The sequence below is a fragment of the Anser brachyrhynchus genome (assembly GCF_964034855.1).
Source record: "Anser brachyrhynchus genome assembly, chromosome: 17".
Classification (NCBI taxonomy): Eukaryota; Metazoa; Chordata; class Aves; order Anseriformes; family Anatidae; genus Anser; species Anser brachyrhynchus.
In genome coordinates, this window is record NC_137710.1 from 9,568,805 (window position 1) to 9,595,690 (window position 26,886).

General features: G+C 37.8%; 1 protein-coding gene across 1 annotated transcript in view; it reads right to left on the reverse strand.

Moving 5' to 3' along the window:
- Positions 1-972: 972 nt before the first annotated feature.
- Positions 973-26,886, reverse strand: part of PI4KA (phosphatidylinositol 4-kinase alpha) — a 60,732-nt gene continuing 34,818 nt past the window's right edge. Inside the window, exons 23-55 of the mRNA XM_080559844.1 lie at positions 26,477-26,559; positions 26,139-26,209; positions 25,915-26,039; positions 25,391-25,472; positions 24,558-24,641; positions 24,060-24,149; positions 22,799-22,918; positions 21,714-21,806; positions 21,208-21,364; positions 20,836-20,963; positions 19,522-19,680; positions 19,081-19,232; positions 18,459-18,566; positions 17,582-17,709; positions 17,382-17,501; positions 16,678-16,757; positions 16,338-16,531; positions 15,508-15,598; positions 14,555-14,722; positions 13,949-14,002; positions 12,593-12,713; positions 12,165-12,294; positions 10,497-10,567; positions 9,630-9,702; positions 9,446-9,516; positions 8,747-8,856; positions 7,986-8,090; positions 7,371-7,496; positions 6,947-7,067; positions 6,141-6,300; positions 4,741-4,830; positions 3,824-3,907; positions 973-1,699 (exon numbers count right to left, since the gene is read on the reverse strand). Of these exons, the coding sequence (XP_080415970.1) occupies positions 1,648-1,699; positions 3,824-3,907; positions 4,741-4,830; positions 6,141-6,300; positions 6,947-7,067; positions 7,371-7,496; positions 7,986-8,090; positions 8,747-8,856; positions 9,446-9,516; positions 9,630-9,702; positions 10,497-10,567; positions 12,165-12,294; positions 12,593-12,713; positions 13,949-14,002; positions 14,555-14,722; positions 15,508-15,598; positions 16,338-16,531; positions 16,678-16,757; positions 17,382-17,501; positions 17,582-17,709; positions 18,459-18,566; positions 19,081-19,232; positions 19,522-19,680; positions 20,836-20,963; positions 21,208-21,364; positions 21,714-21,806; positions 22,799-22,918; positions 24,060-24,149; positions 24,558-24,641; positions 25,391-25,472; positions 25,915-26,039; positions 26,139-26,209; positions 26,477-26,559 (3,601 nt within the window). The 3' untranslated portion in view covers positions 973-1,647. The remainder of the gene's footprint in view (positions 1,700-3,823; positions 3,908-4,740; positions 4,831-6,140; positions 6,301-6,946; positions 7,068-7,370; positions 7,497-7,985; positions 8,091-8,746; positions 8,857-9,445; positions 9,517-9,629; positions 9,703-10,496; positions 10,568-12,164; positions 12,295-12,592; positions 12,714-13,948; positions 14,003-14,554; positions 14,723-15,507; positions 15,599-16,337; positions 16,532-16,677; positions 16,758-17,381; positions 17,502-17,581; positions 17,710-18,458; positions 18,567-19,080; positions 19,233-19,521; positions 19,681-20,835; positions 20,964-21,207; positions 21,365-21,713; positions 21,807-22,798; positions 22,919-24,059; positions 24,150-24,557; positions 24,642-25,390; positions 25,473-25,914; positions 26,040-26,138; positions 26,210-26,476; positions 26,560-26,886) is intronic.

Here is a 26,886-nt window from a genome sequence, read left to right on the forward strand (position 1 = left end):
CTTACACACTACTTTTCCCAGTGAGCAGGAGATTCGGGGGGGACACTCGAAGGGGCTCCAAAGTGGACCCTGACAAGGGCCCGGCTGCCCCCCACACGCGGCGCCTCCCCCGGCCCTCGGGGGGAGCTCCGGGGCCCTGGGCTGGGCGACGACGCCCCAGGGCCATTTTCCTGGGGGGAGGGGAAGCTTCCAACGGAGACGAGGGCCCCGGCATGAACGGCTGCAACCTCCTCGTCGTGCGGCACACGGCGGCCAGGCCCGCCTCATGGCCGGACCCACCTCACGAAGCCCCCCCACGCGCCTCAGGCCCGGAGTTCCCCTCACGGCCCCGCCGCTCCTCGCCTCACGGCCCCGCTGCCCGGTTAAGCCCCCTCACACCCAGGGCGGAGTCTCCTCAGGGCTGAGGGAAGGCGCGGCCCCGCCCGGCCCCCTCACGGCCGCTCGCCCTCAGTTTACCACAGGCGCGGCGCGCGCGGCCAGCCCGACCCCGCCGTTTCCCGCCTTCGCGGCACGAGGCCTTCCCCGGCTCGGCGGTGCCGTGAGGTGATTGCTGAGGAGGCTCCCAAGTAAAAATGTTCTGAGGGGCGCATCCCCACAAAACACGCACAGCACTGTCACCCCTCCGGGGCCACTGACACCAGAAAGCCACAACTGTCATCTAAACTGCACAAGAAAACATGAAAAAAAGAACAGCTAAAAAGCAGATTTTACCTTGTGGCCCAACCCAGCAAGAAGCATTTAGAAAGCATTTGTTCCTACATTTCAGCTCCTTCACCTGCGCGTCTTGGAAAAAATATTTATTTCATGAATAAAAACTGTCATTAAAGATGAATGAGAAGCTGAAGAAAAAAAATACCACATTTCTCCAGGAGAAAGGTCACAATACAATGAACAGTGGCCAGTACACAAATGTGCAGAACGATGTGAATGATGTAGCGTATAAACTAAAACTCAGTACACATCAAAAGATTTGCAACAGACACAAAGTCTAAGGTCTTTTATTATATTTTATAGATTAAATATATCTTCAGTAGAGTCTCTTTTTTTAAAACACACAGAAGGAAAAAATACATTCTTCATGTACATATGAAATACTGACCATGTAGCAGGGACCATGTACAGTGCAAAGTATGAACATAGCTACACAAGATATCACCACCTTGGACGATTATCAGGGTTTTGTTTTTTTTAAGTAAAAATTGAACAATGCAACATTTCTGCTTCCAAAGAGAAATCCATACACATCACTTCCATAGCATTTTGTAGAATCATGCAGGAAAGTGTTTTTTTTTTTGTTTGTTTTACTTTTTAAAGGTATTATAAAATCCTTGCATTGCATGAAAAATTATCAAACTCCCCAAGCTTTACCTCTTTCACACATTCATAATCGTAGTACAATTTTTATTGTGATTGCAGCCCAACTCCAAAAATCCAGGGACAAAAATAAATATATATAACCTGATAAAGAAAAAGGAATGAACCAGACTGATTGTTGCAATGTCTAGGAAACATGTACCCACATGTACACACACATACACAAAAGGTGGAAGATAGCAAGGTGCGACTGAGTATCTCCTATTTATTACAAGTCTGGAGCGAGGGCACTGGGCCACGTGTTTCACTTCAGCAGTGAATCTTCAGACTCTTTCAGTATGGGATGTCATTCTGGTAGTACTGGATCATGTCGTATGTTCTACTCCTAGAGGAGAAAAGCAAAGCCAGGGTAAATGAAAGGTAGAAAAAAACAGAACACGGTATCCATTGTCACGAAAACAAACATCAAGATCCTACAGAAATAAAACATAGGTGAAGCAAATTACTTATAATCAAAACCAGTCTTACACACTTTGAAGGCATTGTGAAGGCCCATTTATTGTTATGGACAGCACAAAATGTCCTGCTCTTGTTTAAATTAGCTAAAAAATTTCTTCTCTGCTTCTCACTGTGGTAAGAACAGTAAGACATAAGATGGTGCAGTTCTGAACACAACACATTCGTGCTGCAATTGCAGCTTGGAACCTGTTTGGATAAACCAGAAGCACCTCATGTTGCATTGGCCATTTGTTTTAGGAGAAAGAAATGCATAATGAACAACGCAGGTCTGTACAGATCCAGGATCATGTGGATATCAAAGTAACCTCAGGGAAGGAGAATGCTAATAATGAAAAAAAGTGCAGGGGAAATAGCCACATTAATAGCATCATCTCTGATCAGTGACCGAACAAACATATCTAAGCCTTGTTACAGACAACTCAATTAATCCACGGACAGAGCTTACTCAGGTTGCAGACTGACCATGCCACAAGCAGAGAAGCGCAAGCTTGCCACAACTAAGTTGTCTCTGATGAACACAGCAGTGTGACTGAGTTCACAAGTCCCAATATTAGAGTTTTATAGCAGATGCACCAGCAGGCACTTGATCCAATTAAGCTCTAACAGGGCTGTATCTGAGCCAATGAGCCTTACTGTTCCGAAGATGAACACGTGCACAGCTACGCAAGAGTTTGTATTAGATTCCCCAGCATATCCCACAAAATTTGCATTAACTTGGACACATACATACATACATACATATATATATATACAGGTCAGGTGACAAAACCGATGTATTTTATGATAATGAACAGTTAGATATGGTTCATATCACTGATGGAGTAGAAGCAAAAGCTACAGATGGAGAAATGTCAATAGCAACCCTTATCAAAGGTGATAAAACATGTACTTAAGATATTTGAATATTAAATTTATTGTACATATTAACTACATTAAAATTACAGTTTATGCATAACTTCCTTTCATGTTTTTTGTACAAGATACTAAACTACTTATGTAGATATTATACTAAACTGTAAGATACTTGAAGGGAAAAAAGCTACAGTTGATTGACTAGCTTGTCATTATGATTATTTTTTAAATTGCTAATTATCTTGACAGAATTGATTATTCCATTCAGCATACTGAATAGCAGATCACAAATGAACGTGGCCCAGCTACACAGATATTAAAACACTGCATTGCCAGTGCTCTCTACTTGAGAATTTTTTCCCTACCCAACATTATACAGTAAGTAACATATGGTCTAGCAAAATTATTAGCAGATTAATGTTAATATCAAATCACAAGAAAGTTAGTGGGAAGATTGGAACTCATTCATAAAGAAGAGTCAAATACATTTTTGTGAAGAATACTAGCTTTGAATTTCAGAAGGATATTCAAGCAACTTAATACCTGCAAGCTACTATAGAAAAGACTCTGAAAAGACACTGCAGTCGTGTTGCAGATTCATTCATACTCAGACAAATGGGCCATGCACATTTCTTTTTAAGAAACCTTCTCCTTACAAATAAAGGACAACCAACTTCAAGATAATCCCTCTTTACTCTGACCAGAAAACATGCTATTCCTGTTGCCATCCAGTACTGTTCTTTACAATTTATCCCTTCATAGGTGAACCTACCCTACACAAACAGGGATACACAAGTAGATGTATCACCTCAATAGTACAGTTGGGCATACCCCAACACAGAAGACAAAATGCTTTACTTTTAGACCAGAGATTCACTCTAACAAAAAATCTATTCTTTAGACTAGCCAGTCTTGCTGTTTGACCAGCCTGGACTTTCCAACAGCCTTCCTTTCCAACAAAACGGAGGAGACACAATGCGTTCAGAAGCAAAGCTCGTATCTATTATTATCGCAAGATCAACTAAACGTTTGGTGTCTGAGTGATAAAAACTGTAGTTTTTAGCTCTGCTCAGATTCACCAGCTTATGGGTTCACCTTTCCTTTGGTTGTAGAGACAAGACATACATAGATGGCAAACCTGTTGCTGAGGAAACAATTCTGGATGATCTTGATGATGAAAGTTGCAGCCTCCCGTTCTGTCATGTTGGGGCTGAACCTGTGTCTATATGCAAAAAAAAAAAAATCACAAAAAGTGAGAGTACAAATTAGTGTACTTTCTTTTGAGCATGACACAAATGTGTCTTTGTAAAAGCTCAGCCTGCTGTTGGTTTCACTTACCTACTTCCTGTGAGACTACTTTGTACAAACTAGGTAATATTTTAAAAGCACTTGCCTCTATTTTTACAGTGGAGACAGAGGCTACGAACTTTTAATCAGTTTAGTGGTAACTATAGGAACAGCAGATCCCTCTTTCTAGACAGCTGATGCTTTTAAAATATCTTTGTGCCTAGCAATGACCTGGAGCTCCAGCCCATCATACTTCATGAAACTGTGCTTACGTTTAGGAATTTGTAGGAAGTTACGTGCAGGAAATACTGAGTTAACTCTGGAGTCATAAGCCCAAAGGGCTGTTTAAAAAAATCACATCATAATTGTGTTTGCATAAACAATGTTACAACATAGTCCCATTCATTACTGCATTATCCACAGAAAAAATTCAAGTTGCTATTCCTTGGATCGCAACACCATTTCAGAGGACAATAAACTCTGCAATCTGTTACCTCTCATTAAAGCAGACCTTTCCTTTAAGTAGTGCTAAGAACTGAAGTCATGCACTCACACAGTCACTGCACAGCTTGAACTTAATTATATGAAAAGGCCTTTGAAATTCCTACTTTGAGATATTCTATAAACAAAACGTTACTATTTTTACAACAGTAAGAAATTTAAGATATTTGATTAGCATGACAACAATACTCACTGTACAAGCTGTGACAGTGCACATGCTACAAAGAACATATGAACGTTTTCCAGTTCACATAAATGCTGACTTACTTTAGCAGCTTGATTGTCTGCCCTCGGAAACAGGGCAGCCCTGTATCCAACATTAATGTAACCAGTGAGACTACAGCATCCATATAAGGCCTAGAGGAAAAAGAGGACAAAAAGGTTACAGCACTCAAACTTCTGCAGCCTTAGCAGGCAAAGCAGACAAGTTGAGGAGTTCAATGAGCTGAATCACACCTTTTTCTGTAATTAAACACATGTAAACCTCTCTACATATGCTGGTAGAGCTACACCATTGCTTGCAATCTCTCACTTCAATTAAATCTCACTCCTTTATGTTGGACTACCAGATACTCAGAATGCTGCAAGATGAACAGCCTCAAGGGAAATTATACAAAGCAATACTTTTGGAAATAACACTTCTTTGGCAACAGAAAAGTAAATCAGTGCATCAAAACAGTACAGAGGGCTGAAACCAGCAATACCACAGTAACATTATCTGCTACTTCCTAATTACGTAATTCTTTGCTACAAAAGCCAGGCTTCCCTTCTCCCTCCTCTGCTCCCACTCAGAACATTACCTACTATTACTCCACTACTTGGGTGCAGAGCAATATTACTATAGTGGTATATTACTCTAGCATTACTCTAGTAGTATTTTACAATGTTACTGTAGTATTATTCTGCTACCACTTCTGGCTTGACAGAACTTTCTCCAGATTGTTCCCCTTCAAGGAAGCAAATTTTGCATGACTTCAAGACAGCTCCTTCTGGGGCTATTAGCTGAAGAAATTCTGTAGGGTAACATCAATAATACTTCACACTTACGATAGAGCAATCCCTTATCTGGACTCTGTCATACTGTCCTCCTCCTAACCACATCCAACATCTGCTCCATATAAATTTAGTAGTGCTCATGCATGTTAAAGCAAACCTTGTATGCTTGGTATGAAGCTTGGTAAAGTTGCAAGTCTCTACTGTGACTGGCTGGCAATCATAGCTGAAAAGCAGAGCTAACAAAAACCCCTGCATATTTTACAACAGAAATCGTAGCACTTTTTCCTACATAATTATCTCTAGCTGAAATAACGATTAATATGACTGTCCTATTTGGGAAAACAAGAAAGATAACGATTTTCCTGGAGCTTCTTAATGCAAAGTTTTATCAGCATACTAAATTGAGTGAGGAAAAGAGACCGTCACATTTATAAATTGAATATAATACATAAACTTCTCAAATACGTCATACAAAACCAGAAAAACAAAACCAAAACCATGAAGTTAGGCTGTAAAATTCCAGGATTCTTAAGTTGTTTCAAAGATTGCAAGATATAACAGAAAAGTCTGACAAATTCAGACCCCCTACAGACTAGTGTTTATTATTTATCTTCCTATCTGGTTTTAGGCGTGCAAGAGCATCCACCTTTGAGCAGTTAAGACTGCATTACCTGACTGCCAGATAGCCTCTGACACACATCTCCATAAACCATTTGAAAGGAGTTGCCTCCATTTTTCCTCCCATTATCATCACCATCTCATCAGTCAGCTTAATGTCAGGCTCCCATCCCAGATTTCCACCAGGTGAGCTTTCAAACATGAATCCAAAATCTGTGCACAAAAGATAAGTTGCTTCAGAAACTTCGTTGGTTAGTTGTGCACTGTCAAAGCTGACAGAAGAAAGGAGAGGTGGATTTTGCATAATATCTATTTTCCTACCAGCATTTCAAATCCAAATGGAAAAAAGCTTTGATGAAGTGTAAAAACACCAATGAAAGAATCATCACTGTAACACTAGACTATACTCAAGGATGATGACATCAAATAAACTTTGTGCTGAAACATCTGTGCAGTTCCAGAAAAGCAAAGCTAAAGCAGAAGTTACAGCCTTATATAATTACATAAATTTACTTGTCAAATTTAGTTCAGACCCATACACTGATGAAAGAAATCCAAACATACATTTATATATCTATAAATATATATAGTTGTATATATATGAATACATGCATATTTACGTATATACACATAATCCATACACGTGTGTTTATACTTTCCTGAAGCTGGTTAAACCTTGTAAAGCCAAATTTACACAGAAGCAGCCAACACAAATATACACAAAATACTACTAAACAGGAATGAAAAATGCCCTATGTATATTTACAAACCATGAAACCAAATTAATCTCAAATGGAAACGGCTTATTAACTTTTGTGAGCAATACTTTACAGCAGAAGGAAAGATGACTACAACTGACCAATGTGAATGATGTGTCCCTTTTTGTCCAACATGATGTTGCCATTATGCCTGTCTTTAATCTGGAGCAGAAACAGGAGAAGGCTATATGCAGCCATACTGCGGATAAAATTATAGCGAGCCTGTACAAATAAGAAGTTGAAACAAATCATAAGAACACAGAATTTAATAACTCTCCATACCAGAAGCAGATACAGCTGAACATTTTATTCTTTTTCATGATTAGTTTGAAGCAGTGTTCAATGATATTCTCCATATATCTACAGCTGCAATAACTTCTAACTTACTCATAGCTAAAATGGATTATCTGCATCAGAAGCCAGATACAGCATTATGGTAGTCATTATCTAATATTTGTCATTATTTCTTATAGCTAGAATGTTTCTCAGTTGAGATTTTGCTGTGCCTGCCAACTGATATTTTACCTTCTGGAATGCAAGGGTAGACTCATCTCCATATTGCCTTGTAAAGTAATCATACATCCCAAAGTCTGTCTGCCTGCCCAGCTGGTCACGGGATGTACAGTCAGGAATGCATTCAATAACACCGCACTGAAGGGGAAAAAGAGAAACAGGTCTGTAAAGCACACTCCCAACATATATTTTGTTCATGGCTCTTGGCAGTCACACAGGTCCCCCAGGAAATGCGGGGAAGCCTACAGATCACCGAATACAGAATTTCTAGTTAATTCATAAAGAAAGTATATCCAAACTTCAAGAATTTCCATTCAACATAAGACAAGATCTGCTATTTTCCATAGACTTGCACAATGTAGTCCCCAAAATCAAACAACAAACATGAATAACCGCAAACAGCAAAATTTCAGAGCCAAAAACTTTAGAAACACAGGAAGCGGGAGAGGAAAGACTCTCCATGTCAATGGTAATCCAAACATTTGGCATAAGCAATGTTGTCATTATTTCCTTGCAGTATGGAAATTTCTGTGTGCTAGAAGAGAAGTTTTTTGTGTTTTTTTTTGTTTTTTTTTTTTTTTAATTAGGATCTATTTTCTACAGTAGTACGGTTAAAGGCCCACTTACCCCAGGAGCTGTGGCGACTACTCTGTATGGAAACACAAAAAGATCCAGGCCTACCAGCTGAAATATGTTCTTGAAGAGATCAATGATTTGTAAAGCTAACATGTCCTGTTATACAAGAAAAAAATTGCATGAACATTACAGGGGTTACGGATCATAAGTCAGATTACAAAAAAGCTCTGAAGAACTCTGAAGTGAACATTAAGTTCCCCCAGAAGGTCTGCAGATGTGTGCTTGTGCATACACGGAGACTCTGGGGGAAATCAAAAAAGGAAAAGATAAATGTTGTTTAAATGGGTAACAAGCAACACAGAAGATTTAACTGCTGACAAACTATGAAGAACAAACTTTTCCATCATTCTTTGATTAAGAGGACTAATAACTCCAGAAATAATGGCAAGCATTCCCCTTTAACCAAAACCAATCAAGCTTCAACATACAAGGTATCGTCTTGGAAACTACTTTATGTTATCAATAGTTCAAACTGAAAAAGTAAATTCTAAAAAAGAATAAAATGTAAGTCACTGCATTAGATGAACTATTTTGAAAGAATGACCTTTGTTTCCAAACCAGATTTTTCTACAGTGGTACAACACAGTTCTCTTCCCTCAAGCACAAATCAGTTTTCTCCCTCAGTCCACAGCTAGTGGGGATTCTCAAAATTCCAAAGAAAAAAACATTTCCACACTAAGATTATTTCCTTCTTACATACTGTCACTTAAAAATCTGTCTTCTACAACTGCAAAGTCTAGTTAGCTTTGTACCTGTCTGCAGTCATCGCCCACTTTAAAGATAGCTGCCTGCCAACAGATTTTCTTACTGTCTACCCCTTCTTCTGCACTTTCATCTATGGAATCAGAACGACATCGCAGACCTGCAAGAAGAGTACAAAGCAAAACCCAGATGTAGACTTTGATTAGTAACTTTCTATCATGACAAAACCTTAGCACTCAAAACCATAACATTTCACACTGCAAGTTCCACTACAGAATTTTCTGCTTTGCAAGGTGAATTCTGCAAGGCAGTTCCCATTCTATATTGGAATTGGAACATATACATTAAAATAATCTTCGTGATTTACTTGATAAATGCCTGAATTACATTAAGCTAGTCAGCTAGAGTATCCCACAAAATTTATTACAAGAAAAAGGTGCCAAAACATGGAGTTTGTTACACTCTAAAGACCAGAGAAAGGCAATTAATTTATATGTTAGTCTAAAGTAACTGTTCACATTTCTTCAGGACATGTATAGTGGCTTCCTTCCAGAGACTTTTAAAAAAAAAGCCATTTTATCTGCCATCTGCCATTTTATGCAGTTTCGTTTCTGAGCTGAACCACTGCAGATAAAGTTCAATATGGAAATATTTTTACTGCAGCAGCACAGGTCACTAAAAGCAGACAGTTTTAGAGGAATTGCTGACTCTTCATTAATAGCATCAATGATTAAGACCCATTTACTAACCTTCTTTTTCAAGCTCACTAACTCCACATCGCTTCACTTTAAATTTGGCCAAGTAGGGTGCTTTTGCTGCACTAAATTGTGATAAACACAAAGATGAAGATGAGCACAAGTTAGCCAAACAAGAATTTATAGAAAAAAATATAATGAATTAACTTGAAGGAAGAATACAACAAGAGCATGTTACCTCTGCATAGGAGTTCCTGATTTGTAATCGATGTCCAGAACGATAGCTTCAGGATTGCTGGGCAAGTAGCAGCCTGCAAAATGGACCAGACAGCTGAGAACAAACTCATTGGCCAGTGTGACAGTGACAGTCAGAGAATAACTGCTGTTAGCATCTCTAGCTTCAGTACATGCTTCTGAATTAAATAAATGTTAAAGATAAACTAGAGAGTACAGTCTGTGAGCCAAGAAGGGTGCAGTACCTTTTCCATTAGTCAGCAACTGCAAAACTACAAGAATACAGTTTTAAACTAATACTGTAGAATCTTTATCACAGAAACGTAAAGATAGGGCTTCTCTTACAACAGCCTTTAGTAAGATGTGGCAGCATGTCCCAGTGTACTAGGGAGGACCTTTAGCAACAAAAACATGGTACAAGAATTGAGACTCGTTAGACAGAGGTCAAGACAAGCTTTCATCAAAGTCCATTTTAAAGGGAAGATTCAGATAGGGAAAATATGTTAAAAAATATAAGGACCTTGAGACAATGATGTTACAAGGGCGTCTGATGGGAGAAAAAGGAGAATGAAGGCTTATTTATTGTCCCTTTTCAGATATACATCACTATATTTATCTCTGTGTTACCTAATTTGACTGCAAGCACTTTTGGGCAAGTTTTGATGCACCATGTAGAAATTATTGGCAGCGTAAAAATATTTGAGTTGTTTCAAGAGATAAGCAATCCAACTGTAACAGAAGAGCAGTCACCTAGTCACAAGCATCAAAACTGTGAGCATCCACTTGCCAGACATTTCAACGTTTGCTTGCAGAAAATATAGTACTCATACTGAATGCAAACAGTCCACTACATTATTAAATTATTTCTTACCAGGTTGCACTTTCACCTCAGACAGGGCACTCAAACAAGCTTTTTTTCTTTCATCTCCTTTAGGAAATGGCCTAGAAAGATAAACGATATTTTATCTGCCTACATACTACCCTGAAGTTTGTTTCAGATTTATACAAAACTTCACAAAATACATTTCCTTCTGTAATGACAAAGATCTCTTACTGCACCTCTTCTTAATGAGTCTTCACTTTGTAGACTTAGTCTTTGCTTTGCAGATCTAATGCTGACTTGATATACAGGTTGCTGACAAACTCAAACAGTAAATGAAATATGAAGACTCTTCCTCATAGAGAAATTCAAGCATAATTATGCTTTTGCAAGCAGTGCTATAGTTATATTGATATAATTTTCCTTTGTGGACCTTACTCCAGAGTAAGAACATTGCTTTGGAAGTGGTACAAGCTAACTGGAAAAGGACAAGCCAGTAAAATGCCTATGCAATTACACGCCTAATTTGCTCACATACTTAGCATGACTGCAGGTGTCAACTGGATAATTGGTAACATGGTTAACGATTAGCATGTGCAATTACCCAATTTGCACAGGCACTTGTGTTAACCATCTATTGAAATTAGTCATGTAATTGCAAATTGCACGCTTACCTGGAGTAGCAGCATGTAACTGAAAGGTATTCCTTATGCTCTGGTTTAAGAGGTACAGCAGATTACTGAGGCAGTAACATAACACTTAAGATAATGAAATCATCACAGATGATACATTTGTTCATTTATGCCATCTACAAAGCAAATAGTATCTCCTTTGTGTTGTCTTTACATGGGAGATGCATAAAAAACAGATGTGTTTTAAGTCTGGGGTGCCAAAAAATGCTTGCAATGCACAATTATAAACAGTCGCTTAATTACGACTAACAAATTCATCCTAAATATCAAGATATTCAGACCCTAAGGCCCCATTTTAACTCATCCTACTGGATGAAAACATTTTGACACACACATGAAAGACACTTAATATTTGACAGTTTTTGCGAAACAAGTGTTCTTTAGCCCAATGCCCTTATACTGGTGGTTTGCAAAGCTTCATTTTAAAAGAGGTACGTTCCAGGATATACATTTTAAATGCCTTTCAAATACTTGAACACACCAGAGAATAATTTTAAAATATGCAATAAAACCACACTTACAGACTTACAACTTTTGTGCTGAGCTGCTGCCATCCACTGGCGAGCTTTATAAAGTTAAATTAAATATCTTGCTGCAGTCAGCAGTGAGAAACTGTGAATAAGACTTTCAGTTTTAAAGACACACAATCCAGTGCTTGTGAAACCACATCTTTCTCCATAACCATGGGAATTCTTTTCCTTCCATTTAGGAAGGAAGGAAAAATACTTACAAAAATGTTATAGAGGTTTCAGACAGAAGAACTGCTGGTCCAAAGCACACAGATCAGACCAAGTATAAAATATCAATGTAAAATGAGCCTTTGCATCCTATTATGACTCTTAAGTTACATTAAAAACAAAATCAATTTCTTACCATATGAGTAATTAATTTTAATTCTTTTTTTTTTTTTTCCTGAAAACACTATCTTCAAAACCACTGAAAGCACCTTAGCCTTTTAACCATGACACTGGGAATTTCCAGAACTATGAGTCCCAGAAGAGCACAATCTCTGCAGTGTAACACTTACTTGATAATGGCTGAAACATTGGTGATTTTATTAAAGAAATCAAATTCCCGCTGATAGAACTCCTTGGCTGGGCCAGATAATGAGCCAGTTATCTCCTCTACTAGCTGCTCCAGGAGTTCCCCAATGTCAGCTGCATGTGAAAAAGGAAGCATCTGCATAAGAAGCTTATTTTTAAAAGCTAAATATTATGGGTGACGGGAATAGCCACCTATGGGTAGTATTCAAAAGAAAAAAGTATTGACGCAAACATTGCTGCATCTCTTTTGATACATTCTGTCAGGCAGAACACTTATAGAATGGGCATGGACCCTATCTCTAAAAATGGAAGAAATTCCCCGTTAAAAGGATTCCTCCTGCCAAAAGCAAAAGCAAGATTTATTCTGAACTAAGGCAAGGAGTTAAACTAGATTATATTTTACAGCACTCACGATCTTTTTGGTGTCCTTCTTCATCCAGGTAGATATTAGTTTTCATGTTCCAGATGAATTGGTGAGCCAAGAGCTGGGATTTGGCAGCTGCCCACAGGATGTATTCTCTAACGTAACCCATCTGCAATCATATCCAGTTCAGTAAGCAAAGATCATTACAACTCAAGCAGATTAAATTTTACTGTTTCTATCAGCAATTCTTCAAACTCAAAAATATTTACAGGATGAAAGGAAGACCACTGCAATCAAATTCACATTGTTAAAAACCCATTTAAGAATGACAATGTATTTTAACAGGTAGGGAATTGACCTAAACTGTTTTCAGCTTTATTACTGACCTATTCCACTACTCTAACTTCCCACCTCTGTGCCATTTACTATATGTTCTATTTGGATTTCAAATCTCCTTGAGATCTGGGCATCTCCTAGTATGTGTACAATGCACAGGAAATGCAACAGAGGCATTGGTCTTGCTTGGCATCACTAAATGTTCCTGTAATATCAGAAATGTAGACAATTACACAGACTGAACATTTTGGTGTCAAGAACAACACATCTTGGCACAGTTCCACAGAAATTCTAGGTAATAAGAACAGACTTACAAAAGAATTTGAAATGTATAAGGGAATTCTACTCATTCCAGGGACGGCATTCCCTTTCCTCTACTTGCAGCTGCTACTTTAGTCTGTGAAGGTTTCTCTGTTTGACTAACAAGACATCTGATGTTCATGATCTGCACTGCAGAGGTTATTTATAAAAAGTTCTTAAAAAAAATAACTAACTATATAGTGTCACCTACTTTACTGTCTGTGGACGTCTTCATCTGAAAATAATGCACCAGCCAAAGTTCACACACCTTATTGGCATACAACAATGACCTCATATTAATGAACTGTGAACTTGGTCCTCAAACTTTGCTCCTTACTTCTGCAAGATAAAGCTAAGGTCTGATTTCACGTAGGTGATGGAAGAGTGAGACACCCCTAAATGTTTTTTCTGGATAACTCCACAGCAAAATGCTTAAGGAGAGTGATTTTAATTTTATTTCTTTACTGCTTGTCTCATGCAGACCTTCAGAAGCCATATTCAGAGTCCTCAGCTGAGGGTTCCCATACCAAAATTTTGCTCCTGACCAGATGAGCTTCATAGCCTCTGGTCTCTCAGGTTTACTTGTTCATAAAAGAGGTGTACCCAAAGCAAGTTAGCCTCTACAGACATTTGTATTTTATATATTAGATATAACATAATAATAACCAGCAGTAGTTTAACCTTAGAGTTTGACTAATTTGCAGTTTTAAGTCTGAAAGCTGTTTTAGAAGTTTGCTTGGTTCATACACATCTGTTTCAGATCCTCACCTTATCATACCGTAGTGCCTGAACAATCTGTGGAATGTAGAATAAAATGGCATCCTGGAAAAGAAAAGTCATCAGGGTTTTTATTGTTATTGTTTTAGCACTCAAGAATGGAAGACAGGTCACATGCACAGAAAAGCTTCCTTCAGTTACATGATGGAACAAAATTTCAAATACCACTGCCTCTTCATTTTAAACTCTATACACACACACACACATCATCTTCTCAAATCAAAGGATTTTTTCTGCCCTTTCTGACTTCAAAAATATCATTAACAATCACATATTTTATAGTCCTAATACAAGTTTAACAAGGATTAAAAATTATCCAGAGAAATAAAAAGATCTGAAAGGAACTATTTGAGAGGAACACTCTGAAGAATTCAACGTGGTGTGATTTATGACACAAAAGTTGGAAGTACACAAGCCAGTATTATTTGGGATGATCAACTTTAAATTTTCATCCCAATCTATTCACTCTCCTCAACGTGGTGTGCCCATTCCATATACATGTCTCTCCACTGTATTAAAAACTGAGAACCAACTGTCACAATGACTAAGATCATAACCACACTTGAAGCATTAAGGCTGTCTTGGAACTCATCTTACCGGAGGAAAAGATCGCAGGACTTTAACCCCATACTGAGCTGTTAGAGGATGAGGTGGGTACATGCTTGAAAAATAGGAAAGGCCAGTTGGTGGATCCGTTGGTGCCCAGCACAGAACGTGGCTGAGCTCAGGTGCATCAGCATCAATTGTATGCCAGGTAACCAGGTACTGGAAAAGCAGGTCAAACACATTAGGAGTTTACAGCATCCGGTAATGTCTCGGTAATACACAGCAGAGCAGACAGTGATGCTATTATCTAGCTTACTATAGCAAGCCAAATGAAATATACGTTTTATTTTACAAAATCACAGCTATTTTGTCTAAAGCATTTTTCCCATGGAAATCTAACTATTGGAATCATCTCACCTCACAGATCACCAGATGAAATTAGTGAATCAAATTACTAAAAGCACAAAAGAGGAGTTCTAGCATGGGGAGAAAGAAGAAAAAATGAGCCCTTTTGCAACAGTCAAAGAAGGTGCAGCTTTGTTCTTGTTTATTTTGCAAGTGACAAGACTGTCCCTCACATGACTAGAATGCTTTACTGCAGATCAACATGATGAGTCTTCTCCATTTTAAGAGGCTTGGCCTCTTGACACAGAGAATGGGTTAAGCTTGAAATAGCTTCAGCAGCAGTGCTCACCATGACTTGGTCCTCGGGTCTTTTTACACATTATGCAAAATGAACAGAAATGGTGGCTGTACTGCAAGTGATTAGTTTTCAGACATTCTGTGTATGGTGACAATAAGCCTGATAGCAAGAGCTAACTAGCCACCTATTCTTATTCCTGTGATTCTTGCCTCAGCATCTCATTTCCAAAGCTGTTCTGTCATTTTCCCCTACGGAAATATGCTTAGCACTAGAACATACACTGTGCTAAGTAAAGACTGTATTCTCCAATGTAACTGAATGATTTCTGGGGCTCTGTGACAGTATAAATATTCACAATTACCTTTATTGCTTCAGGAACATCACTAACAGCTCCCGGGTCCAACCGAACCAGACGAGTCACTTCTGTTCCAATAGCTTCAGTGTTCTTAAATCTACGTATAACCAGGAATATAATACTCTTATCAGAAAATTGTGAAAACCTCTTCTAATTATGCTGTGAACTACAAAAGGCATAAATGTATATGCTTAATAAACAAATAGTCCAACTATGAAATAATGCACACTGAGGGAACAATATGCTGTCAAAAAGGGATTCTGGAACAACTGGTCCTCATCCAGTGCTTTGTACAAACCACTAGCGTTTTAGCCCATTATTGAATTCTTGACTGAAATATAATGTCTGGGATTCTACAGAAACCTGCACACAGAATTCTATTTGGCAAAAAGTATCACTGTTGTAATGGGGAAAGAATTTCCTTTCCCTTCCAAAGCCAACTATGCTAATTCTCCTAGAATACTTATTAAAGTGCAAGCCAATATATAGCTAGAGCATTTCATTCAAAGATACTTTAGAACTGTTTAAATGCTACGCCTGCTAATGGGTTAAACACTATTAAAAAACAAGCATAATTCTTGCTGAACAAAACGCTAAGTATTAGCATAGAATGGATGGAAAGAATGGAAACCAGATGCTGCTAGAGCTTAAGCCAAATCACTATCTTTTAAAGTAATCCACTTCTTTATATTTGAAAGGTCTCAACCAGCTGTGAAAGCATGTAAGGAGGCTGTAAATGGGAGCAAGCAGCATCAATACTTACAGTATCAGTATTCACTCAACCTCTAAGAAAGGCAGCAGGAATTACATCAGATTTTTCTTTTGAAATTTCTCACCTGGTAGGGAGCTGTACAGCAAGATGAGGAGAAATGCTCCAAGCCAGATTCACATTATCCTTCCATTGCTTCTCGCTAAGACTGATATACTTAGACCTCCAGTTTGCAACACTGCTCTCTCCAGTTTGATCCAACTCTAGTTCAGGGGAGGAGAGTGGATTGTACCATGTGATTAAGCGTTCAATCTCAGTAGCCTGAGGGAAACAGAACAAAATACATATCTTCTGGAAGAAGATAAAATACTCCCATTTCACCCTCACGAGATACTTTAGTCTATGCATCCTGCAAAGACAACACACTTATAAATTCATACGTTTTCCCCGTTCTTCTAAACACTCACCAGCAATGAGAGCAATAACGTCCTTCGCTTCATGTAGTACTTGTGTAGCTGTGTACCTCTGTTAGTCTTCTTAGACATTCCTTGAGAAAAGGATAAAAAAGGTTTTCAGTGGCTTTCGTTCTGTATGTTAAATGCTGCTTTCGATCTGCCTACACCTGGCAACGTCAACACATAAGAACTGAATCACCGTAGGACACCTGTAAATTTACACTGGAGTGACCTCAAAGCACTGCAGCTACTCATTGTGCAGTTGTTCTCTGAATATACGGAGTACAACAGGCTACAGGGATACTAGTTTAGCCAATGTTGCATTCACTTTAGAAACACAACAGCCTATTATAGAGTACAGTTTATAATGGTACAAAACACACTTCACAGTTTAATGCCACTCTGATGACCCCAAAAAAAGCACTAGGGGCATGCCTGTGGAAAGCAATTTCTTTATGGACTTCAATACGTCTTGACCTCCATTCTTATATCTTCTGTACTACAGAATTTAACATTCTATCAAATAAAACAGGTAATTTCAAAACTTTGCTGCTTGCTGTCAGTGAGACTATTTTTTTTCTCCTCTCCAGAGTTGGCATTGGTATGTTCTCCTCCCTCCAGGAGGAGAACATGAGCCCAATGTTAAATACTGACCTTAAGCAACATCTGCATACAAAATATGCTGTAAAGTTGGCTGGTTAGAATTGAAAAGATACCTGATTTTTTAGATATGGTCGACATGCCACTGGACAAAGGGTAGGTATTTATCCATCCTTGTGTAGCCTGCTGCCGAGACCCAACATTGATATCGAGGTTGCTCCTGGTGTCTTGATTATCTAATAACAGAACACAGATCTGACGTAGAATTTAACCAAAGAAACAACAGGCTTTTGAAACTGCAAATAAAAGAACTTACCAGGTGGCACAAGTTGGCTCGCTGTCAGATACTTTTTGTCTGAGAACATTGCTGTCCAAAACTTGATCAATATGCTGATATCCTCACGAAGCCTCTTTTCCCCTTGCGTAGGAAACTTTGAAGGACAACTTAAAGAAATCATACAAATAATATGAAGTCAAATATATTATATTAAAAAGGAGGGCCACAAATTAATCACAACTTTTTTTCCTTCTGACCAGAGTCTTCAAGGATGAGACTACACATCACTATATTTTATCCTCATTGCTTCATTCTGTCTGACTGAAGCTTCCTATTATAACTAAGTTTCCTATTATAACAGAAGTTTCCTATTGTAACTGAAAATTAACATGGCAGCCTGTCAGCATCTTGGATTCGACATTTAATGTTATGACTGACTAACCTCCTTACATTGTCAGACATTCCTGTTAACTACATTATTTTCTGCTGTGTCCACATCAAATCATGAAATCAAATTCAATGTGGGTGTATTTTAAAATGATAAAACTGCATTTCAGCCATACATTCTGTAATAGCAGCCTTTTACATCTTATAAATCTAGGTACAGTTTTGAGCATTAAGTTACCAAAATAAGGTAAGGAAGAAAAGAACAAACATCCCTGAAGATACTACCTTATAAACCACACATAAAAAAATGGAACTTACACCTAAGCCTCATCAAGATGGTTCATAAACTACACCGAAGCACAAGGAAAATAAAAGCCTTTGTTAAAATGGGCAAAAACACGAAAGGAAGTGAAATCACTAGAACAGAAAGACAGCTGGTGCTTTGAACTATCATGGAAGGTTTAGGAAATCAGATACACACACATACACACACACTTTTAGTGAGTAGTTGCAAGTAAAAAAAAAGTACCTGAAATAATCAAAGGCAGTGGAATAAATCTTCTCCCTCAAAACATTTCGAATAGTTGCATTTGGAACCACATCAGCATGCAGCAAAGACAACCCCAGAGTCAGCAACCTAATATACAAAATATTTACAGAATGAAAATTTTGGCATTCTCGAAATGGTGACCAACGAAACACCATACAAACCACAGTTACAGCTATACTACAGCTATAATCCCATTTAGCTCACTGGAAAGTGTCTGTTTCTGAGCTCTTGGCAACTATTTTGTCATCAGTCTGTTCCTAAGGTTGTGATGACCAAACCATAGAAAGTTAAAGCCCTCAAGCCACAAATGCGAAAATAATTGATGGAGCAAAATTATTCCCAAATGATGCACTGACTAGATCGATGATCTGGACAATTCACTATACAAAATAATCCCATGAAGTTTTCTGAAGCACCAAAATGACTTTCAAACTAAAGTTAGCTACTTCTACTTTGAAAACAGAGCTTAGACTCTTTATAATTCCAGTCTTTTAAAAGAATTTTCACCACTTCAAGCGAAGGACAAGATATATATTTAGTGTTTAGTTCTTTGCTCCCATATAATCTTATTGTTTTCAACAAGGAAGAAAACCCTGCTCACTTGAAACGGGGTCCGATTGCTGCCACATGCCGATTCAAACTGCCCTTCGCCCCTCCAATGTTCAACGAAAGTGACCGCTGGAGCAGGCTGGAGAAGATCTCTATTTGGTCAGAACTGCAGTACTTGGCTATTTCAAATCTCTGCACCAAAAACTGAGAAGGAGACAAGACATGCTATGCTTTCTTTGATGTTTTTTCAACTCAAAAAAAAAACAAACAAAAAACACATGAATAAACCGGTCTCTTCTGTTTCAAACACCTTTCTCCCTCCCAATTATTATACTCCTCTAAAAATAGTGTGTCCCTGGGGCTTTGTGACAGAGGGACTACCATCATGACTCCACTATCTTTCCAAATCATAAGAACAATAAGTGCAAAGTAGCTTAATCGCAGCATCACTGCAACACCATCATAGGTGGGACATTCCATGAGAAATACACACCTCTATCCAGATGTAATGTGGGGTGACCTCTGGCGGACAAGGCCTTGGCTGGCTCTCTTCTGAGGCTGCTAATGGATCTGCTTCTTTCTGCTCAGCAGAAAACAGGCCAACTTTCTGCTCCACTGTCATTTGCCAGGCTCCTGCCATTTCCCGCATGAACTGCAAAAACAAAGGTTACAGCGTTTCCTGTTTCAAGAGCATCTTCTTGTATGGGAAGCATACTATTTCTCCACAGAGCACACAATGACCTACTACTTCGATTAAAATTCACTGCAGCACTAACGGAGAGGCAAAGACAGGTGTATAAACTCCACCTGAAGTAAAATGTCTTTCACATCCTAAATCACAAAGGGAAGAAAGACTCCTTTGGGAGTTCAGCTAGTAACAGAAGGACTAGAGGGAACAGCAGACAAGTGCTGTATTTTGTTGAAGAGGCCCAACTGTTAGATCACCTAGTGCTGTCCTTTCTCTCCCTCTGCTAAAGGTTACCACCTTTAACACTGGGTCGACTCGCAACAGAAAGATGACACAAATTCACTTTTGCTGAACCTTCTCTAGGAAGTGGCACCATCTAATAGAAAGGAGGCCAAGAAACTGTTGATGGTTATCTGATCTCCTCAAAAAGATACAAAGAAATTTCCCAGAAGCCTAAGAGAAGAAATTAAACTATTGCTTAAGAAAGCTAAACACTGAAACGTGCATAGAACTGACGTACGTAAATTTTTAGATAGATGATTATATCCAGCAAATTAATTATTTAGTGCTCATTAATTGCAGCAATTACCGCAGGAAGCTTTCTCAGCCATGTGTGGACTGTCACTTGACCATGCTGAGTTGGTTTATTACTATTAGATTCATCCTTACATCAGAAATACAGCTGGTCTAGCCTGCTACAGGATTAGTACCTTTGCAAGCCTATTTTTTATGCAAGGGAGCAACGCCAGATACTAGAGGCTCTGAATGATGAGTAGAGACATTAATTATTATTTGCTTTAAAACAGCATTCTATAAATCATGGTAGTTCAGGACCCGATTCATGAGCAGCTCAGGTATCTCAGCAGCAAAGTACAGCTGAGAACCCAACAGTTTTCCCTGCTGCTGAGAAAGATCCATTTCCCACACTCCACATAATGAGCGAGGGTGTTCAGACTTCCAACAATACATAAGCAGAAATTTCCTGGCAGGTTAAAGTGATTAGCAATGCATTTAATATCCTTGTTTGACACAGATTCACAACAGCTGTGAATCTCTCCCTATATTCTCTCTTCCCCCCTCTTGCGGTGGCAGAGAAAGAGTAGTTAGAAAGCTTCCTACCGGCACTTCTATTCCATTCTTGGCAGCAAGCAGCCACTCCCAGCAAGCAATTGCTGTTTCCATGCCATGTTCATTGAACATTCGCAGAGGACCCCAACACAGATGATGAAGTAGCTGGGGATCACAATCTGAAAACAAACATTCACACAGATTTCTTCAGCAGAATAAATAAATGCATCATCAACAAGAAAATCGGTAATAAATAGCTTCTAGCTTAAGCACCCTTTCCTTAATATAAGCCTGACTGAAAAATCTCCAAATGCAGCTTTGCATCAAGTTGATGCGTATGAGGTTTGTATATAGGTAGCTTTTGTAGTTCATTAATCTCGGCATTCACATCCAGAAAGCAGAACTCCATTTGGTTTTCATTACCTTTGCTGCTTATTAACAGTGCAGTCAACTTAAACATCGCCTGGGTGTAGAATTCAGTCTGACCCAATTCAAGAGCATCATTCAGCTCTTTGACCATCAGTTTATTCAGGTCAGATGTTCGTCCTGTAGCATTTGAGAACTGAATCATTCCAGAAACCTGTAAAATATAATGAGTTTTTCAACAAAGAACCATATTTTTAGGAGTCTACTTTGGTATTGGTCACGTGCTGAGTAAGGATATCCACAACAAACAGGTCTCTCTTCTTTCTACGTTGCTAACGCCACATAGCTTTGTCTGCAGTCTAAGAATTCTGTACAAGACCAAGAGTAAAATGAGCTCCTTAATAACATAGGAAAATGATACCCTTTATCCTGTAGGAATTTAGAGTCCATGTTTAAAAGACCATAGAATCATGGAACAGTTTAGTTTGGAAGGGACAACATCCCCTAAAAAGCTATGCTAGAGCTGGTGAACACTCCACACGCTCAGAAAAGTATGTACCTACCTCTCCTGCATAGCGGTTGCGCAAATTTAGAGAAGCCATGAAGTTGGAGTAGTCCTTCTTCACACAAGTAGGTCTTTCAGTTAGCTGGGTTGCCTATGACCAGACAACATATAGCTGTTTATACTGTTCATATCCAACCACTTATCTTTTTTTCTATTTATACCTTTACCTATGTTTTAAGCTTAGTTTTCTTTGTGCTTATAATCACAATAGTATCAGGTCCACTACAAACAACAGTTGCAGGACTGATAAAAATGAAATAAGGAAAATGCGCCTTAATTCCACGTACACAGTTTGAAATTTTTTAAGGTTTATACAAACACACACTTTTGAAAGACCAAAACAAGCATTAAAAAGGTAGTAAAATTCTAGAATCTGACAGCTTTCTAAAAGTGCTTTTGTCACTTGATTGGTCACTTCACTGCCATATTTCTTTCAGTACAGTTCTTAGGATGCAGGAGGGCCATAATCAAAACAAGTACTGTGAACACATTAGGAAAATGAGAAAGTTGTTTCTCTTATTTACTTTCCAATTTTAAAGTTTCTTCAAGCACAGTCTCTATTCTTCTCATTTCTCACCTTGCCTCTTTAGAAAACAAGCTGGCTGACAATGCAACATATTCTACTGGATGTTTCTTCAGGAAGTCAGAAATTACAACCACATATGAGAAAAGAGGAAATGTAACAAACTGCATACAACTGCATGAAACGCGCAATGCAAAAGTATATTTTGAGTGTACCTGTGTAAAATTAGAGCAAATGGATGTGGCTCACCTTACTATTCTAGAATGCAGCTTGTTTCAGCCTTATACAAAGATACTACTTTCAAACCACTAAAAATCATCTCTAAACAACTCTTAAAAGCCATTAGATATGTTTTTATTTTCTTGCTTGTTACTACCCTACTTTTCAGTAATATACAGTACAATAATGTGATTGGAAGATACTTTGACTTGAGATGGAAAGAAGTAAGTATCTGAGTACTTTTCAAGTGCTACAACGAAGATGATTTAGAAAATCTGTATTATGTGGCTAACTAATTTTGTTATAAAATTAACATGACAGCTACACAAGCAAATACTCACGCCCAAAGTGGTGTTCTGTCTGTTGTAGCCAGCAAAGTGCAGAACACTTTCTGTAGCCATAGCCAGTCCTGTGTGCTGGGACAAACCTGATACCCAGTTCTGATGTTTGTTTAGGTATTCCTGATGTACACAAAAAAATTGTATTTGTTGGAAAATTACTATGTTTTTTAAAACAAGGCAGCTCATAAGCAAGTGTTGCAATATTACAAACTACCAGAAAACTTAATTACACATGCATCTGACAACAAGTAGACCATCTCTATTCATCCCTTTTAGGCATTACTCCCCGGCAGTAAGAAACTTTGAACACCATCCAAAATACATAAAGAGTAAGCCTTGTTCCATTTTGTAAAGGGATGAAGTGAATAAGGTAATGCTTTAAGGCCGAAGTCCTCTAAAAAGAAAGACTTTTCACAAAAAGAACCTTAAAAAACAAAGTGCTTTGGGCTCCATGGAAGATGAGAATATATTTATTATTTTATATAAGGATAGAATCCCTTGGGATTTTGTTTTTAGGAAAGGAAAGACCAAGTAGATTTTCAGTGTCCAAGATAGTTCTTGAGCCTACATAGAAATTCTGTTACCAGCTTCAAGAATACAGAATGCTGGTCTAAACAGGATTACATGCTTTCTTCAACTACTGAAAGGGTTAACAAAAAGAGACCTCTATTTTATTGTAGTGAGACTTCTTGTGTACATATACTATTTACTTTATTAGAACATCATAAAGAGTCTTCTGTAGTCTTTGCTAAGTCCTTTTACCACTTTCTGCTGAACTCTGCCACATGTGAGCATTTTCTACGTTCATGCTCTAATTAAAGTCTGTAGTTTACAGTGGTCTCATATATAACAGTATTTCTTTGTATTTGAAAAATGAACTGCATAGATGGAAAAAAACATCCTCCCAAGAGGGAAACAAGTTTTACAACCTAATTACATTTTTCAGTCCACCTGGCATTTTAAGCTAGCTATAATTAAACTTTTCTAGGCAGAGCTTTCTATTATACCGAATTCTGATTTCTGAATTAAGTTCAGGCTGATCAGCTGTTTACAAACCAGTCATATTAAAGATATTCAGATTTAGACTACATCAAAGCAACAATTTTATTCTCTGGCAATGATATAAAGGGAATCTTAGAGTGACAAAAAAAAAAAGTAAAAATGAAGCTTGGACAGTTAAAAAAATAAAAAGCAACACAATTTAATTCTGATTTTGAAGATGTACAAGGATTAAATTCTTTCACAGAAACAGGCTCATCACCTGTAGATGAGATTTTGTAACAGAGGGAGCCCACTTCATTGCTTCTTGCAGAATCATCCCACAGCGTGCAGCAAAATCCTTGACTATACTCTAAAACAACAAAGCACCAATACATCAGTAAAATACAGAATATTTAACAGGAGGCATGGGTTTTAATGGTGTAATAAGCAGCACAGGGATTAAGACAGGTTGTAGCAACATGATACAGTTAATATTTTCTATAATGAACAGTTCACTTGGGTAAGCAAAGAACTGTCATACTTCAAGTCAAGTGAAATAATAAGACCCAAAAATATAGATGCCAAATGTCAGATTGTATTAAAAAATCCTTACCTACAAGTAAGCATTTTTTTTTTTAAAGTTGGGTTTTTTGTTTGGCTGTTTTTTTAAAAAACGACCATTTAGAGTAGCTCAGAGTTACTTACCGAGACAAAAAAAAAAAAAGAATAAAATTCAGGCATTAATTTGCTATATGATATATTAAGAAGGACTGCCTACCTCTCTGGCTTCATGTGTGTCAGGGACAGTTATTCTATATGGAGCATCAGGAATGTCATAGTATGGTTGGTCCTTGTGAATGTCCTACACAAAAACAATGATCAATTCTCAATAAAATAAAATTCATCAGCACTTAACTTGAACAATATAGATAGCACACTCCCCGATTAAAATGTATGTTTTAACACAACATTTTGTTCATATTTGCTTTCAAAGTCAGTCTGAATAACTCTAAGAGATGGGGTTTATTCCAGTTTGGTTTTCTGTGTAATTCTAAAAATCCAAAGACTTCTCCTCTACGTTTAGTAAGAAAATAAATCTTGATAAAGCATTTCCACCTTCAAAAATACTAATATGTAATATTTCTAGTAATACAGATTAATAATATAGGCTAAATCCAAGAGATATGGATGCACATACACAGACTGGAAAGAATATAATCTCACAACCATTATCATTCAAAAACCAAAAACAAACCAACCATCATCAATTTTCTATTTAAAATAAAAGAATTCATTAGTTACAATCCAGAATGGGTAATCCTATGTTTTCTTAAAGCTAAATTTGATTTTCTGAACATCCGACAACTATCAAGCACTATTTTACTGTCTATGAAACAGAAGTGCAAATTTACTCCTTATGTCAAAGAAGTCTACTGTTTAAAATTGATACTATCTTAATGATGAAAGCAAAAGCAGATGAAGAACTCCAAAAACGGAAATATCAAATGTAGAAAAAAAGAACACAAAAAAATCAGTTCTATGAAAGGGGAAAAAAAAAAAAGGAAATATGCCCCTTATATTCTTAATAGCATCACTAAAAAAGACACTTACTGCACTAAGTGACAGTGAGAGTGTCTGCAGAATATCTAGCATAGTCTTCAGCACCGTTCCACTCCAGAGCAAGTGAGGAAATCTACAGCAAGACAGGATTCAGAAACACAGTAACCATGGAGAACTGAGGAAGGAAATTATTTTATCAAGAAATGGAGCTGCTCAAAGAAAACTATCTCATACTGCACAGAAATCACAAAGCTTGCCTTGGCTCATAACAGACTGGTTCAATAAACATTTGAAAGCTCTCTAAAAAGCAAGCTAAGTAGAGCTATTTCATTAAATAAAGGCAATGTCAGCTCCAGTGGGTGCTTTCCTTTGCTCAATCCACGGAAATGCTAAGTGGACACAGACATTTTAAGCAGTGATTTCAGAGCCTGCATTAAAAATACTGTTGGATGTCATTTTACAAGACCATGTTTCAGAAGTACCAGCCACCAAATCCACATGACTGTTTTCCTTAATTGCACGAATATTCACTAAGCAGTCAATGTGAAAAAAAGAAAAGTGAAATCTATACTTACTTGTCTACCAGACCAGATAAGTACTTGTCTGCAACCCTCCTGATCCTCTTGTGAATGTGGTTAAAATTCACCAGTAAGAACTGAGCATGTCTCTCCAGCTCTTCTTCATTCTCCTTTGTTTTAGGCTAAAAAACATATTATAGTAGTATAAATCCAAGCACGCTTTCATAAACTGAATGACAACTTGTATATTAATTTTAAATTTTAGTTGTCATGTAACCTACTTTATCAGCCATCATTGTCAGGAAAGCTTCAAACACCTTATCAGCAACAGCTATCACACACTGCATCATTCCTGAAGAATTGAGAGAAGTCAAAGGTTTTCATAAGAACTGTGCTTTCTTTATGCTTAACAGTTACAAATTCTTTATGTTTACCAAACCAGCATTGAAACAACCAGTTTCAAAATGAAAACAGTATTCTTGGCAAGAATAAGACAACAGCAATCTAATGAATGAGACTCATTGTATTATTTAGTTGCCTGATTTGTTCTAGTCTTGCATGACTGGAGACAACTTCATAGTATTTCAAGTTGCAAGATAACCTAAATAAGTAAACTTACCAGATTTGTCTTTCTGAATTGCTTTATCTTCAAAATAGCAAAACATGACTTGGAAGCGATCTTGGTCAGTTGAACGCAATACCCTAGAAGAGGAAGAGTTCTGCTGTTGTTTTTTTGTTGGTGGTGTGTTTTTTTTCCCTTTTATTTAAACACCTTCAACACAAATCTATGTATTTTAACCCCACATTGCAAACGCCACACTTACAGTAGTGATTCACTTCATGGTAATTTTAAGTTCTACTAAGTGTGATATCGCTATGTTTCTACATTCAGCTAACTGGGCTTAGATGATAAAACACCAGCTTGTCACTGAGAGAGTAACTTTCACACCCCAGGAGCAGGAAATCTGACGATGATGCACTTATACAATCACCACAAACATATAAATACAGTACTATCTTTGGCATTTC